Source organism: Leuresthes tenuis, unplaced genomic scaffold, assembly GCF_036924035.1.
Source record: "Leuresthes tenuis unplaced genomic scaffold, fLeuTen1.0.hap1 SCAF_14, whole genome shotgun sequence".
NCBI lineage: Eukaryota > Metazoa > Chordata > Actinopteri > Atheriniformes > Atherinopsidae > Leuresthes > Leuresthes tenuis.
This window is the reverse complement of record NW_027325368.1, coordinates 20922878-20939646: the sequence shown is the minus strand read 5'-3', so window position 1 is coordinate 20939646 and position 16769 is coordinate 20922878. Positions and strand designations below refer to the sequence as shown.

General features: G+C 41.7%; 1 protein-coding gene across 1 annotated transcript; it reads left to right on the top strand.

Moving 5' to 3' along the window:
- The first annotated feature begins 243 nt into the window (after nucleotides 1–243).
- Nucleotides 244–16132, top strand: tgm1l1 (transglutaminase 1 like 1). Its single transcript, XM_072363161.1, has 14 exons — nucleotides 244–373; nucleotides 3658–3968; nucleotides 4080–4271; nucleotides 6943–7194; nucleotides 10085–10203; nucleotides 10387–10494; nucleotides 10646–10823; nucleotides 11792–11930; nucleotides 12596–12788; nucleotides 13041–13194; nucleotides 13496–13780; nucleotides 14487–14647; nucleotides 14794–14930; nucleotides 15026–16132. Exons 2-14 carry the CDS (start codon nucleotides 3659–3661, stop codon nucleotides 15168–15170), a joined length of 2373 nt encoding a protein of 790 aa, XP_072219262.1. The 5' UTR covers nucleotides 244–373; nucleotide 3658; the 3' UTR covers nucleotides 15171–16132.
- Nucleotides 16133–16769: the final 637 nt, after the last annotated feature.

Genomic DNA, 16769 nt, shown 5'->3' with positions numbered 1-16769 from the left:
GTTTCCACTCTCTTCTGTACTTCCTGTACAGAAAAAGAAGCGTATATGAATCTTCTCACATTTACTCCACCCGTGCGCGTGCCAGTGTGCGGGTGTGCTGAGCGCTCACCAGTGCGCGAGCTCCTTGACTCAGCGGAGGGACCTCCTGTTAGGGAGCGGAGAAACTTCAGCCCATAAGACGGGGCGGGGTGGGCCGAGCTGCGGGGTAGAGGCGTGTGTGCAGCAGCTTTAAGAACCGCGGTACATTCCAGGACAGTATTCTGGTCCAAGAGCGGAACGAATCAGGACAAAAGTTTTCGCAGACCGAGGTGTAATTACACGAGAAGAAGCAGAGGTTTCACCACAGACCTGAGAAAGAATCCACAAAGAGAAAGTAAGAGTTTCAGCCTCTCCTCTCCTGTCTTATTCTTATTCTGTGTTGAGTTTAATGTAAACTTGGAGCAGTGCGCACGATGTCTCTACAAGGATATCAAAGTTCTGTGGGGCGATTCTTCTCAGATAGACATCTCACAAAATAATCCGGCACGTTTGGAAAAAGAACAGATGACAGGCTATCATATCACTCTGTTTGAAATCTGATCTTATCCCATCCATCAGTTATCTCTTATAATCAGCTCTAGAGCTCAGTATAAATCATTTTAATCACTTCACCGTACAAACTCCAAGACTTTTCTTGAATTATTATTATTATTGATTTGGAATTAGTTCCGGTATTTTTATGACTTCAGACTGTCAGTTTGTGGCAACCAGCTGATTCTTATCTTTCTTCTACTCTTGAAGAAAGTGGCGTTCCAGTTGCTATTTTAGGGACTTATTGAAACATTGTGCTTTTATTCTGTGTTAGTTCCTCTTTTTCAAAAATTGAGTCAGAGGGTGCAACTTCATTTATGGGTGGAGGAGGTTTTGATAATGAAAACAGCTGATTTGGTCCATTGTGTCTGACACAATGATTATGAATGTTTCTGCCAAATATTCCAGCGTCTGGAATCAGTCTGGAAGAGAAATGCCTTCTAACTGACAGATGAACTGAGCAGAGTTGAGAAAGTGTTACATCTTCCGACATTCTTCTGACACTTTTTTGACACGACTCTGAGGGGTTTGATGCTGTGGGGCCCCTCCCTTACATCTCCTCAGCTGTTATCTGCCCTTTGACCTCTGGCACATAGCTCTACTATCACTACCCTTTTCCCAAATCAATTCGCTCAGCTTGTTTGCCTCGTTGCAAATATTTGACGACTGAAATCAATGATAAAGAAGCTCCACTTCACCAGAGGTTATCCCTGCAGCTTGTCTGCGAAACGCTGCGTGCCAAACCCTCCACAAGCACTTATCATCCCATTACAGTTCTGATCACAGAATTGAGAGAGTTAGCTTGCTTGGACACTGCCAACCAAAGTGATTTTAACAGCATCATGGCACAGGATGATAAGAACTATTTAGAGCATATTTTTGCATTTGGGGATGTTTATGGTTCCCCAAGTCCAGCCAAATTTGTACCCCAAGACATCATTAGTCCTGGCTTTTCGCTCATTGAAGAGCTGTGCATGATAAAGCATAGATCTAACTGATAGAAACTTGTCATCAGATTTTCGTCCGCGATGCTTTGCAATAATCCCGCTGCTTACTAGCTTTACCTGGCGATGCAAAAATAACGCTGCAAGTGCCCATCAGTTCATGTGTTCATGTGTGGGGCCATTTTCAATATCTCAATTTCAAATTTACAAACAAAGGCTTATAGCGCGTGTCACGTTATTGTGCTTTTATTTAGAATTAGACATTTTATTGTATCTAAAAGATCCATAATCTAATTTAATCCATATTATTATCAGGAATCATCATCATTACTCTTTGACGTTTCAAATCTTTATCAAAGAGGAAAGTTAACGGTCATAGAGTACACCGAAAAGGAAGCAATATTGAAATTTATGTGTGCTTTGCTTTACTTTAAAATGAATTAACACTAGTGTGCTTTACATTGGCAGGCAGCCAATGTAAAAAAGCACAGCCAGTTTGCCCCTGCAAGGCAGGGTTTCGTGCCAGTTGTGGGTCACATACACTCAAACGTAACCGGCCCACATCTGGCATGCCACACATAAACCGTGCCATCATTGCTAGATCTGGCCCACATCCGGTTCCCTTAACATTTTGCCATGCCAGAGGTAGGCCAGAAGTGCCGGCTTGATGCCAGATCTGGCCCAGACCCCTCTGCTACGTGCGTCATTACTGTTTGCGGGTGTTTTACGAGCGCTAACAAAGTTTCACTGGAGCGTCATCTTAGATTTTTGTTGTTGTTGCGTCTGTTATGTTAAAGTTGAGAGAAGACAGCTTCTTGAAGGGTTCCACTGTTCTGCAGTCTGGCAAACGCAAAGATCAGAAATTCTTTGTAACCTTTGTCAGTCACATTCTTGCCTATGATCTGAGACACTGCTTTTAAGATATGGGCTTAAAGGGCTTTAAGATATACCAAACAGAACGGTAAAAAGTCATTGTAGTGATTTTACGTGAATATTTTCAGTAAAAAACTTGAAATCTTGAGGATAGTTGACAGTAATCTTATAGTATATAAAAGTATGATGATGATGCTATACGCTACACTCTTTAATTACGCGGACACTGCTGTGGTCTCTGATTAAAAGCACGGATGAAACCGAATGTCAAGCCAATTTCCAATTATGAACCAACTTTACCCCGGTAGCATAGTCCCTCTCCCACTGCTTTTTTTTTCTATGCCATGAGAGGTTTGACATTTGAACCTGAGTTACAAATAAAGGGAGGGCTGGAAGGAGAGGCTTATTTGAAATGTAAGGAATGATCTAATTTCTCTGTGATTATTAGTGCACTGTTTAAGTCCAGGGTGTGGCAGTGTGATTAATTTACATTACTGTCCACCTACATACTGTGTGTGCACACAAAGCAGAGAAATCACATTAGTCTGCAGCAGCTGGAATCCAGCTGTTCGTACCCTAAAAGGATGGCTTAATATCCCAGAATGCTTTGGGAACGTGTGACTGTCGAGTAGAGTCCAAGTCAGGAATGTGGTAATTGTGGGAAAAATTACATGATTGCTTTATGAAGGAGAGATGAAAGTAAGAGAGGGCTGAACAGATGTGTGGTTAATCGCATTGTTATGAATACAGCGTCTCGGCGGAGTGGAGTGGAATGTTCTGAAGCACACCACCACTACAGTTATTAGTTATTAAGAGTTATTTAAGCAATTTTGTTAAGTTTATACTAGTTCTCCCGAAAATTTCATTTTTAACGATACGTGAGTTTGTAACAATGGGCCGATGTGGCCTTCATTCTTTCACTTTGAGACAAAGTGCACCTGCTTGTTTTATGAGGCGGTGGGCAAAAAAATCAAATGCACAGACATCTGTAGTGAAGGGAGGTTTGCAAGTAGAGTTAGACATTTATCTTGTTAATGCATCTTTATTAAATGTTCAATAAGAGCTCTGTAATCAGAGTCTGTGTTTGGATTTTTCCTTCAACATTCTTTTTACATATTTGACTTTTTGCCACCACAGATTTTCAATTGTTCCTTAGAATTGTCTTGAGATACGAACTGCAGTCTTATCTCTTCACAGCAGCGCGGCGATTAGTGTTTCAAATTTTACGCCTGAAAATAGATTGGCTCATTTTCCTTGATGTGTCATCCAGAATGCCAGGTGAGCGGCTGACAGTAAGAGGCACATCGGAGATCGGGCGTTTCCCGGGTGCGGCCCCGCCCACGAGGGTGGAGCTCAGCATTCAGAGAGAGGGGGAAAAGAAGCAGGAGGAAGGAGGCTGCCGTCAATGGTTCAGGAAGATGTGTCCGTGCTGCTGTAAGCGCCAGAACAGTACGTCCTATGATGTTACAGATAAGGTGGAAATGACCAAACCCGTAACCCCGACCCCTGCCGCTTCCACGGATCCTGCTCCAGAGCCCACAAAGCCAAAGCCCGAGAATGGAGAAGCAAAGGATATGGAGGGTAAAATCCTTGACTTTTAAACCTTGCAGAAATATCTCGTCCAGGTCATCGGACAGTATTTAGCTTCCTGAACATATCCTGATAATGTGATTCCCTAATTTCCTCCCTCAGAGGCTAAGCTGTCTGTGTTATCGGTGGACCTCCTGAGCTCCAAGACTGGTCAGAATAGAGTGGAGCATCACACTGATCTGTTTCATGGGGATGAGCTGATCATCCGCAGAGGACAGACCTTCCAGATAGAGATGGAGCTTAGCCGGCCTTTCAATGCTGACACCGATAAAATGCACATGGACCTGAAAACAGGTAACACACAACAACAACAGCAACAATGATATTAATATGAAGGAGTATCATCACTATCAGCAAAGATCAGTCACTGGGTTTGCTTTGTAGTTTCTCCATTCACCTTTTGAAGGTGTGAAAAAGAAAAGATGACCGGAAAAAGCAAAAATGGGAAAAACTTCCACTAAAAGTTTATATACTCACTTGAGGTGGTTTTTGCCAGTTTTGACTTTTTACACATTTGGGGAAATAAAAACAACTTCTGCCCTGGCAAAGATTAAATTGACCTAAATTGACCCTGACAAAGAGCCAGCAATAAAGAAAACCATGTGTCTGACTGACCCCCACAAATAATCTAATGTCTCAGATATTCCCAGAGATTAAAGTCATTCCTGAAGAGGATCTTTGTTTTTTCTCTTGCTGATATCCTTTTCACTTTCTTTTGTTTTTTCTTCCTTCCTCAAAGTTTGTTTCTGGTTAGGACAACTTTTTTATCTACTGAATTACAGCCATTTTGAACATACCCGAGACTGCCACCCTCTGGTGACACTTCGCAACCCGGTTTATTCACTCTTAAGCCACTCAATGCAAACCCGTCTAATTCACGCTCCTTTTTGCTGCTTTTCAAAAGATCACTTCACGTTTGCTTCTGTTGTGAACGGAAACCCACCTATCGTTGTGAAAATTATCCAAATGCTTTGACAAAGTAGTTCTAACGTACCAAGTCAGATAAAAGTAATTGATATTACTTGATGTTAGGGGCGAAAAGTAAAAGGTAAATGATAAAACATATACAAGTAATGGAAAAAAATGTCATACCTTAAATTAGAGTATTAGCAGCTGAAAAAAGCTAGCTGAAATTTAGCACTTATAGTCACTTATAGAAAAGACATAAGCAATTGAAAGAGTTAGCTAAAAGAAACAGATAGTTTGTGCAGATAAATTGGAGTATGTGGAACATGATGGGTGGTACTAGCACAGGGGCGGGTGGCGGTGGCTTCATACAAAAACAAAAGCTGGGAACCACTGCTCTGAGGCCACAGACTACTGTTTTCAGACTGCTTATTGCTGCTCTCCACCATTTCCTCTTGTAAAATTAATGAAGAGGCTCTTTAACCAGTATTAACTGTGTGAAAACAGGGCGGAATGAACCACTGACTGCACAAAGTGTGGGAAACGTGGTCAAACTACTACGCATAGCTAGCATGTTCAAATCGAGCAAAAGCTGCAGTTCAGCAATAGCTGCAACACAAGCTTTGGATTCCACCCAGAAGCCCTCAGTGTTAACAGTTTCCAGACCTCAGGACATCGGACACCTCCCTCTGGTATTTACCGGCCTCATACTACACACTTGGGAGTAATACGTCACCATAGCAAGTTTATGTCAACCACTGCTGAGATAACTACCATAACTTTCCCAGTTATATATATATTTTTTTATACCCCAAGGATTTGTCTAAGTGGAGCTTAGGAAAGCTAAACAAAGACTATATAGACAATGTAATTCCCTCAGAAAGAAGACACTGTTTTCAATAGATTTCCTTCTGAATAAATATTCCAAGGTGAGAGAGGAAGGGTGGGGAGTTCAATCCCATCAGATGGAGAACAATGGCTTCTTGGTAGACTTCACATTTGCCATAGAAACTGTGCCCAACGCGGTGCCACAAAGTAAAGAGCTCAGAGAAAGCCCCGAGTGTGTTTTAAAGAAGCTAGTTGGCTCGTTGTCCGATAGAATGATATTATAATACATGAAAAAGGGCATTAAGCCTTTTGCCCTGAGACTGATTTTCAAGAAGGGCATGTGCTGTGTAATTTTTGGAGTTTTTCCAGCCTCACAAGAGAAATCATGTGCAGATGGGAGAGAGGCTGTGGTGTAGTGTTTAATGTCATCTACCAGAACTGACAAACAATTACTGTTACAGGAATAACTCTATTTACAGCTGTGCATTGCATGGAAATCTCTCCACTGCGGCTGCTTCGATCTCATTTGATGTCATCCAAATATTCATTAAACATTCTGACATGACACCAGTTGAAGATGAATTATTTTCTTTGTCCAACCGAAATCAAGCTTTTCAAAACCAGACTAACACAGTTAACTAACCCCGTTAGACCAACAGTTTTGGACTGAATCACTCGAATTTTCAGTGAAACTGTTCTGCACATTTTCTTTCTGTTTCTCGATGACTTGATTCCGCTCCTGTTTATGTATACCGGTGGTCCCGTTAAATGCTGTGAAGCTGCAATGTAGCCCGACATGCATGTAACCGAGCTGAGAACTAAAAGAAACATTTAAAGACTCAAAAGGACAACTTTGATGTCTGTTTTCGTACAGCTATTTGATTTCTGTATGGTTTTATTTCTTAAATAGTTGCACATGCATTGAAGTCAGGGTGTCTCACAGCAAAGCCACTGGATGCATTTGACTTTTACTTCATTCAACAGAGTGATATAACAAGAATGAGGCTATTTGTATTTGCATATGTTGACTACACAAAGCTACAGCCAGGAGACCAGATGTGGCATTAGCGATGAGGTGGATGTCACCAAAATGTCTACATATTCATTTCATTGGGTAAAAATATCAACATAAATTTAAAGGAGTTGTAAATTAGCATAAATTAAAAAAAACACAGGGTATATACGCTGCTTTACGTCATGCTAATACAAAAATGTAACCTGTGTGTTGTAGGTTCACTGCCCGTGGTATCCAAAGGGACCCATGTCATCATTCCCCTGGTGGAACACCTGGAGGATGAACGCTGGGAGGCCAAGATCACCAAGCAGGACGGCAACAAGATCAAGCTGTCCGTGAACTCTCCGGCCAGGGCCGTGATCGGCCTGTACGGGCTGACCGTGACGACAAGCTCCCTGAAGGGTGACTCGGCAACTACTCACAACTCCAGCAAGAACATCGTCATGCTCTTCAACCCTTGGTGCGAAGGTAAGTTGCTGGCAGAGGGTGGATAAATGGTAGGATTGAGGGCAGGAATGTGGAAGATATGAGGGAAAGAGGATGAGTTATAACAGAAAAGAGGAGAGCAATGAGGGAAGAAAAGAAAGGCGGTGAACGAACGGACTACTTTTTGGATTTGTATGACGTTTGAGAAAGAAATTTAATAAAACATCAATATTGTTTGGAGGAAAAGCTGTCTGGTGCAGCTCGGTCTCTGGCTAATGTACCATGAACATAATGACTGTGTTGCAAAGATCTTTATCAGCTTGATAGCAAATACTTGGTGAAAATAGATGTCTATTCAGCTATTTAGTCTCTGAAGGGAGTCCTGATATAATGTTACACGTGGATGAGAAAGGACAGCCAAATCCATGGGTGTGTTGCTGTCCATCAAGTGGCTTCAGCGTGACTGTGTGTAACTATGGGAGTTATGTAAGTCCACTGGCTTCGATTCAAGGCACACTTGCCCGGCCAACTCAGGCACTGCTCTCTGTTACATTTAAGCTGCCTCATTTACGAAACGTTTTCTCCATACGGTCGTGACTTTTAACCTGCTGTTGCCATGAGACGTGAGTGAAGTGTAAGAAGAGAAGCATTTAAAAACAACAACAACAACAACAAAAAACTGCCAAAGCAAAACACATGCAAAAAACTGAAGAATCAATCTCCTCAAGTCAGCTCGGAATCAGTGGAGGTGTATTAACATAGTATTTGTTTTTGTTTGTTTGATCATACAAATGGCCCAATCCATGCATCACTGCAGATGTTTGCTTTTAAACTATTGTTTATGTATCATTATTAGATCAGTAATTCCAATAATTCTTGTAATCAGCAGTGAATCCAGCTGTCAGCTGGCTTTAACGTTGTTAGTTACTTTCAGAGGTCACTTCCTGAAGCACGTGAACAACATTAGCATACCTTGGCTAATTGGTTTAAATAACAATTAAAAAAAAAAGTGTCCACTTGGAGGACACCAGCCCTGGTTACTTTCATTAAGTCATTAAGAGCAGGGTTTGTTGGGTTCGATCCAGGCCTAGCTGCAGATACTGTATGTTTGAGTCGCGCCAACAAAAATAGTTTATTTTCCAACACAACATGGAAATTCAATTCATGTCCCAAAGCTTTTTTTCTGTCTCACAACAAAATGCTGTCTGTTTAGAGGTTCCTCTGAACGGATTTCTCTGTAGATTCTTTACAATTGACGATGAGAAATGTCCTTCTTAGGCTGCTAAACTGTGAGGAACCCTTCCACATCTCTACCTCTGAGCTTCTCAGGGATGCTTTTCTTATACCAATAATGTTAAATGACCTTTTCCACTTAACCTGATTAGATCTTTTTTAGCATTGCACCATTTTTCTTACTGTTTCCCAACCATTTGAAACACATCTGTTTCAGAGCATATTCTCACGAAACGAAAAAAAAAAAATCACATGTTCAACATCTGTTATCTTGTTTGTGTTTTATTTCTAATCAAATGACTTTGATTGAATGGTTGAGATGATTTTTGAGTCACTGCATTCTGGGTTCGATTTGATTTTGAAATAGTTCTGTAAAGTAAGCCGGGGTCGGTCTTATTTTCCCTCATGCCTGTTTATTTGCTGTTTTTATTCAGATAAGAAGGCATTAGGGAATGAGCCTCGTTGTTTATTCGCCTCAGTTCGGTAAAGTACCCGCACAGGATATTTGACAGAAAGAAAAGTAAAAAAACTGTTGGCCTGGCTTTGATAAAAGAAAAAAATAACTGTCTGTCTTTCATTATGGATTCACTGCTTTTGGCGGCGTGCCCAATCTCTTTTTCCCTCTTTCAATCCCCTTTTCCCAGAGACCAATCTCTCCCTAACGCTCATAAAATTCAAAATCCTACAATCACTGTATAAAACGCCACAGGGCGAGCACAAAGTAAACCGTGCAGCTGGTGACAACCTGTCCTCTCCCTCGCCTTTACTGCCCCCGCATGTATTTCCTGCTTTTTTATGCCTCTCCCTCCCTCCCAGCCTTGCTCCTTTCTCCCTATCTGCTGACCCGGCCCTCACTCCATCGCTCCGCTCTCGGACCTCCTCCCTCATCCCCTCCTGTGTGTTTCCTCTACATTCCAGAAATTTCACTAAGAAGTGAAAACAGCAATTGTCACAGCTGACAGATACCATTTGATTCATCTCCCACTGCTTTCTTCTAAAGGTCTAAAGGCACCATGTTTTCTTCTACTCCTCCCCAGCCTTCGACCCTCCCAAGCATAACTTCCCCTCGTTCTCCCAGTCCCCCCCCCCCCCCCCCCCCCCCCCCGTGACTTTTAAACCTTTTTCCTTCCACTTGTGTTTTCTCATGTCCATCTTGAATACTCTGCTACTTTGATGGCTTTCCTTTTCTTTCTCTTCCCCACTTTCCCTTTTCCCCACCCGCGGGTATTCATGCTGGTGATAGCAAGAGATAAAAAGGATGAAAAAAGAAATCTACAGATTCGCAAAGCTCGTGTGAAGGTTCCACGCCCTAAGACTGTAGTACTGATTCCTCCCAGAACAGACGGTTTCCCTCAGATGACTGAGGGCCCCACACCAGGGTCCTTGGACTCATTGTGTTTTTTAACCACTTCCTGACCTTGGGGACTTGTTCACATAATATGTGGGGAGAAAATTACATTCTTCTGTGGTTAAGTCACTGTTTTTTTTCTTTTTTTTGAGAGGTTCTGGGTTATTTTCAAAGGCAGGTATGAAGCAAAACTCTCAATGAGCCTATGTTTAAAAGAAATCCTGCAAAAGATTGTAGGTTGTACAAGCGATTCTGGAGAAATACTGCATCCTCTACGTGGAGAATGAAACAGATGCCAAATGAAACAGAAATACAGCATGTATATTCACAGGGTGTTCTGTGCATTTCCAGAGGACACTGTGTTCCTGGATGATGAGGAGCAGAGGAAAGAGTATGTACTGAATGACACTGGGCGGATCTACTACGGCACAGAGAAGCAAATCGGTGCCCGCACGTGGAACTTTGGACAGGTACAGACGAAATGCGGTCGGAAAGTGATGCATGTGTTTCAGAGTGTTAGTTGCATCATCGACCTGTAGCTCTCAGGCTGTGCCGGTTTATAATGGTAATCTTAAAAACAGGCTCTCAAATACAGGTTTTAATAAGTATGAGTGGCTCAAGACAAGACAAGTATCTTCTCTTCCTAATTTTAGTTTCATGACGGAGTCTTGGAAGCATGTCTGTTTATCCTGGAGAAGAGTGACATACCTCCATCTGGTCGAGGGGATCCTGTGAATGTGGTCAGAGTCATATCTGCCATGGTGAGCATTCATAAAGTACACAACACTCAAAGAGAAAAGAAGAAAACATCAGACATATTGTGATTCGGACTGAAGTGTTCTGACCAATATCTCACATTCCTGACTAAGAAAGTACCAAATACTGTGTGACTTATGTGTATTCTTTTCTCAGATAAACGCTCAGGATGACTTTGGTGTGCTGGTTGGGAACTGGTCGGGGGATTACAGTGACGGCGTCTCTCCCTCAGCGTGGAGCAGCAGCGTGGAGATCCTGAGGAAATACCACTCCTCAAACGGAACACCCGTGTCCTATGGACAGTGCTGGGTGTTCTCTGGGGTCACTACATCAGGTTAGTATGAGGGCAAAAAAGCAAAGACAGGAGCTGCATTTCATGGCGTGCGTGAGCAAGACGGATGTGTTTATGCAGAGGCTACAGCCACCGTAGGGCAGCTGGTAGATGTCTCTCACATAGAGGAAGCCCTAATACCACTCTGCCATTTCTCTCTCTGATTATCATACATATAAATGGAGCTGAATTTACTGCTCATATCCTGCCTGTAACTTAGATGTTACTGAGCAGCAGCCTTGTGCTGATTTTAAATGGACCCTGGCTGAACACTTAGTCTCCGTGGGCCGCTTTTCAGTCACAGTGTCAGGGCTGTTTTGCCGTTTGACAACAGAAATCCAAAAAAAAGAAGGAACAACTGGGAATGAGAGCAGCTTTATTGGAAATTCTGCTGTATCAATATGCAGTATTTGTGAAAGTCGAAAAGTTGCAAACAGATGTAAAGGGCTTGAACAACGCAGAATGCGTATGTATCGTCGTAATGTCATGAAAATACTAATTGGCAGCTGACTTCACTGTTCACATCCTCTGTATGTGTGCATGTGAAGGAGCCACAGATACCCAACAGTGTTCCCGGTGCTTTCTTCAACTCAATTAACAATCCACAAGTAATTGCGATCCTATCAGGCCCTTTTCATTAGCTCCCACTGTAACTCTGTAACAGAACTCTTCATTGTATGTATTCAGGGAACCTCATGTGATTGCACATAGCACATAGCATTGCCCCTGATAGCATGCCATAGCTCATATACACCCTAAATACCTCACTCTGGCATTCCTATCATACCTGCTACTTTTGTCACAAGTAGAGCAGCATGTGTTGCTTTCATTCAGCCAGAATGATTACGTTCACCCTGTCATACTGGCAGAAATATTACTGTTGTCAAATTAAATTCAGCTTAGCTATTAAATAGCCTTGCAAATGCAATTATAAAGCATCTGTCTAACTTTCTGTCTGTCCTTGCTTTTAGTGCTGCGCTGTCTTGGCATACCCGCCCGCAGTGTGACCAACTTCCAGTCTGCGCATGACACCGATGTGTCCCTGACTACAGACGTGTATTTTGATGAGAATATGCAGCCGATTGACTACCTCAATAGTGACTCTGTCTGGTAAGATGTGAAGCTTCTCAGGGACAGGACACTGTTCCAGTGAAAATACCTACTGCTAAATCCATACCTTGAGAATGTTCTGTATTTTTAGAGCCGTTCCAAAAGCACTCTTGTCCAACTTGAAACCCCAGATAAATCATGTGCTTTCAGTTATCAGCAACTCTTCTTAAACTGCAGGAGCCAGTCTGCAATCCGTCTGCTGTCAGCTGGTGTCCTCAGAATGCCTTTGGACTGTATGAGTGCCATATCTCATTGACTTTGGCCATTTAATAGAATATGAAACAGGCCCTGGATAGAATGTGGCTACTGTGAAGGAAGCACATTAACCAGCTCCAATTGTGTAAATAATTTTGCTGAATTTTAAACGTGTGTACATTACAATTAGTGTTTTCATATATGGTACATATAAAAATCCAGCTTCAACTACCACTAATGTTCTAAAGTTAATACTTTGTATCTCGTAAAAGAAACTGAGGTGTAAAAAGTGGAGCGACTAAATCTAGCTGTTACTCCCTGTTTTCTTGTCCAGGCTAAGCTAACCTAGCTGTGATGTCGTGTTGACAGGGCAAATGCAAGAGAGGTGTCATTCCTTTCTTCTACATTGAAAAATAAGTGTGCCTTGTAAAATATAAGATCTCAAACGTCTCAAACCAATCTACCTTTAGGAATTTCCATGTCTGGAATGATTGCTGGATGGCCAGACCGGACCTGCCTCCCGGCCATGGAGGTTGGCAGGCTGTTGACTCCACACCCCAGGAGACGAGTCAGGGCACCTTCCGCTGTGGACCCGCCTCTGTCAATGCCATCCGCTCTGGTCAGGTCTACCTCAAACACGACACGCCTTTCGTCTTTGCTGAGGTGAGAGCTAGAAATATGCAAGAGCTCTTAACCAGAGAGCCCCATGATTATAGGTTACCATTACTTAGGATTTACATATAGTCTTTTAAACTGGAAAAACTTAGTACATAGATCTTCCTCAGTCAAGTTATTTATAATGGTATTATGGAGTGGAATTTCACAGCTTTCCAGGTGTAAAAAAAAAAGAATGCAACTTGCAACTTTATAATCAGTGCAAAAAACTGATCATCTTTACTTGTGTTTTCACGTCAGGTCAACAGTGATAAAATCTACTGGCAGAAGAACCTGGACGGTACATTCAGTCAGATCCACAGTGAAAAGAAAGCTGTTGGCCACTACATTAGCACCAAAGCAATAGGCTCTGAGAAACGGGAAGACATCACACACCTGTACAAACATCAAGAAGGTACTGACAAGTGTATTTTACCTGACTAACCAGAACCAGACAAAAAAACTTCTGAGCTTCCTGGAACTGTTCTGAAAAGAGATGATTAAATCATTTCATCCTGCATAGATCACTTTGCTCTACACATATCCCCCTGCCACCCTTCAACTTCTCAGTTCTTCTTCACAACATGAACAAAATGCCTCTCTGTTTGCTTTATTTGGAAGCACTGTTTGCCAAATCTCTTGTATTGTTTTCAGTAAATCGTGGCTCCTTAGACAGAATGAGACGCACTCATCTCCTCCTTCCTCTTCTCTAACAGGTTCAGAGGAGGAACGTATTGCTGTGGAGACTGCTTCTCGCTATGGCAGCAAGCCAAACATGTATTCTGCACCCATGGCAGAGGATGTGTGTGTGGAGGTTAAAATGGACGGCGAGGGGCCCAGGATGGGCAACGATGCCCAGCTGAGTATTGTGGTGAAGAACCTGAGCTCACAGCCCCGTCAGGCAACTCTGCACAGCCAGGTGGCTGTCATGTACTACACCGGTGTCCTGAAGAACGCTATTAAAAAAGATAAAATACCTGTGGAGCTTTTGCCCAATGAAGGTTAGATTCCCATTTTGCTTCATACATGTTTTGTATACATTTATATATATGAATATATGATAAATAGCCAATGACAGTATGCGGGATGTCTTTGCCTGTATTCATTCTTATTGTTCTGACCTTACTGCATTAAATATTCAGTAGGCAACCAAACATATTAAAAGTCAAGTTGTGAACAAACAGGATAATTTAGCAGCTGAAGAGATGAATGATTGTGTCATAACTGTTATAATATTGCTAAATATGTTTTTAAGATGTAAAAAAGTAACTGTTTTCTTCAGAGTTGATAGATGATAATGAACTCGTAACATAGACGTTTTGCTCTAAAGTTTGCTAAAAACTAGCTAACATCAGCTAGTAGCTCCCAAAGCAGCAAATTCCCACAGGGGTTAACTTGACTTAAGCGTGACTTAAGCTTAGTTTTTGTCAGTGGAAGGATGAGTTCATTCTTGTTTGAAAATTGATATTTATAATTGCACATGTAGTTTTGTAGGTTATGGAGAGGCAAAGTAGCTGTTTTCCCATGTTCAGTCTTCTGTTAAGCTAAGCTAATAGTAACCTAACCAGCTGTTGGTCGTAGCTTCATGTCTACGGTACAGGAATGATAGTGGCATAACTGCATTTAAGTGGCAGCAAGTGAGCAAATATCTGTATTTCAGTCAATGTGGAAGTGTTTCCTTTTCAAAACCTTTAATTCTGCACACAGAAAAGACCATTGAATGGGTCCTGCCCTACCAACAGTACCAGGACCAACTGATGGATCAGGCAGCGCTGATGCTAACACTGTCTGGAAGAGTCACTGAAACAAAGCAAGTGTTAGCCAACCAGACCACCTTCAGGCTCCGCACACCTGACCTTAACATTAAGGTAATATTTCAAACAACGTGTTTCTTTGTTTGTTTGGGGGTTTTTTTGTTGGTAAAGTTGATATAATTTTACAAAAACATCCCAAGTTCTGCAGAATAAAAACCTTGTTCAGTTGTCCTTGACTTTTCTTTTTTCTTTTTTAACAGCCTCTTGGAGAAGCTGTGGTTGGTAAGGAAATGGCAGCCAAGATTACCTTCACCAACCCCCTGCCACGTACACTAAAGGAGGTGGTGTTCAGAGTGGAGGGCCTGGGTCTTCAGAAGGGCCATGAAGTGGTTGTAGGGTAAGAATGCTTCCTTCTCTTTTCTAGCATCCCTTTCTCTTCCCCACACCTCTTCTTCTCCAGACTGACATTTCACTCTTTATTGCCCCTTTCAGTGATGTTGGCGGTCACTCCACAGTGACACTGACAGAGCACTTCATTCCCAGCCAACCAGGACCCAGGAAGCTTGTGGCGTCTCTCGACTGTAAACAGCTCACACAAGTGCACGGAGTGGCTGACATTGTTGTCCTTGGACAATGAAAGGAAGCTAAAAGGCTCAATTTGTCTCACATCACTTTTTCTGAGAGAAAATAAGCTGAGAGCTTCCAGTTATATAGTGTGTTAAGTTCCTGTGCCTTAAGCGATCTCATTTTGTATTTCATAAAAAAAGACCTTTTTGATATTCTAAAACTATGAATGGACAATTAACAGCTGTAGCATTATGAGTATTTTTTTTAAGATTTAAACATTATGAACTTACACTGCTGAGTTGCTTTGGTGAAGTATGCAACAGGATTTACAATAAATGTATGCAGAGCAACCAAAATCCTTTAATTATCAAACGTTCTTATGTTGAAGTTGTAAATCGCTTGTGCAGTTAAGGACACTGAACAAAGCATGTGAAGGTGCAAAGCGATTTTTTTGTACATACTGTATGTGTATTGTTCATTTAGCTTGTCTTAATGTGAAAAGCACTGACAAAATGAACCTCACGTGGCTTTAGTGAAGGGAGGGTACTGCCAAATGTTTGGAAAGGGAATGTTCAAATTAATGTTTGCAAAAGTTTGTTTTCATTTTTATGAAGTTTTTCATCAGCCACATTTGTTATGAAACATAAGGTATTATTTCCCGACCGGCCCACTGAACACAATAAGATGTTAAGGGCTCCAGTGTGGCTCGAAGTTATTCAACATGAGGTAAAATGTAATTTCACGATGCTTCCTTTACATTCAAAAGCAAAAGGTTTGTGCTAAAAAAACTTGCCCTCAGGACATTTCTTCATTCTGTGTCTGATAACAGTGACAACAGCTTTATTCTGCATATCTGATTCAAGACCACAGTGGCCTTCATTGACCTTAGCTTTTTCTGGTTCTAGTCTCTTAAACTCAAGCACTCGACGTATAATGTGAAGTAAACTATGTTTAACCAACACAGTATTTATCTTATTTACCCTGAATGTGTTTTTTTTTTTATCATTTATGTTGTGTCAGTAATAAAACTCACTGAAATGTCAGCCTGACCCATGAATCGCTTCTATCGGGATGTAATATTGATTAAAAGTGCAGTAGGTGAAGCTGAGGGGGATTTAAGCTTCATGCAGGAAACAAATGTAACCTTCCATTTCTACAATTTTGATTTATGCAGTGACACTAAACCAAGAAGAGGCTTACTCAACCATGACTGCACTCAGGTGCGCAAATCAAGGCAGGTTGACCGATGATGACCGATGTATTTACAGCCGCTTTCAGGTGACTGCACAAAAGCAGTGACTGATATTGCAACATCTTACACAGTAATACTGGATGGCCCTGATTTAACGCTGTTAGTCAATAGCTCCTTTTCATTCATTCATTCATTGACTAATAAAACCATACAGTCCCCGTTTTGCCATGAAGAACATGTACTTACACTGCTCCAGTTTATCAATTCTTCATTTTCATTATAGTAAGTAGTTTAATCTCCTTCCTTAATAAGCTTCAGCGTCTGTTTTTCTTTCTATTTTTAATCAACATATTAAGATGAGCGTAACCAACTGGCTGAAGGTTTCCATTTAATTTGGCTTCAGATCGTGTGTTTGCTTTTTGCAGATGATGGGGTCCTGTTGGCCTCACTGAGCTGAGACCTTCAACATGCACTGAG

Excerpts from the sequence above, each read along its gene's own strand:
- tgm1l1 (XM_072363161.1), top strand. The coding sequence starts at position 3,659 with ATGCCAGGTGAGCGGCTGACAGTAAGAGGCACATCGGAGATCGGGCGT. Across the intron at positions 11,931-12,595 it reads CTCAATAGTGACTCTGTCTG|GAATTTCCATGTCTGGAATG; the intron begins GTAAGATGTGAA and ends ATCTACCTTTAG. Across the intron at positions 14,931-15,025 it reads GGCCATGAAGTGGTTGTAGG|TGATGTTGGCGGTCACTCCA; the intron begins GTAAGAATGCTT and ends TGCCCCTTTCAG.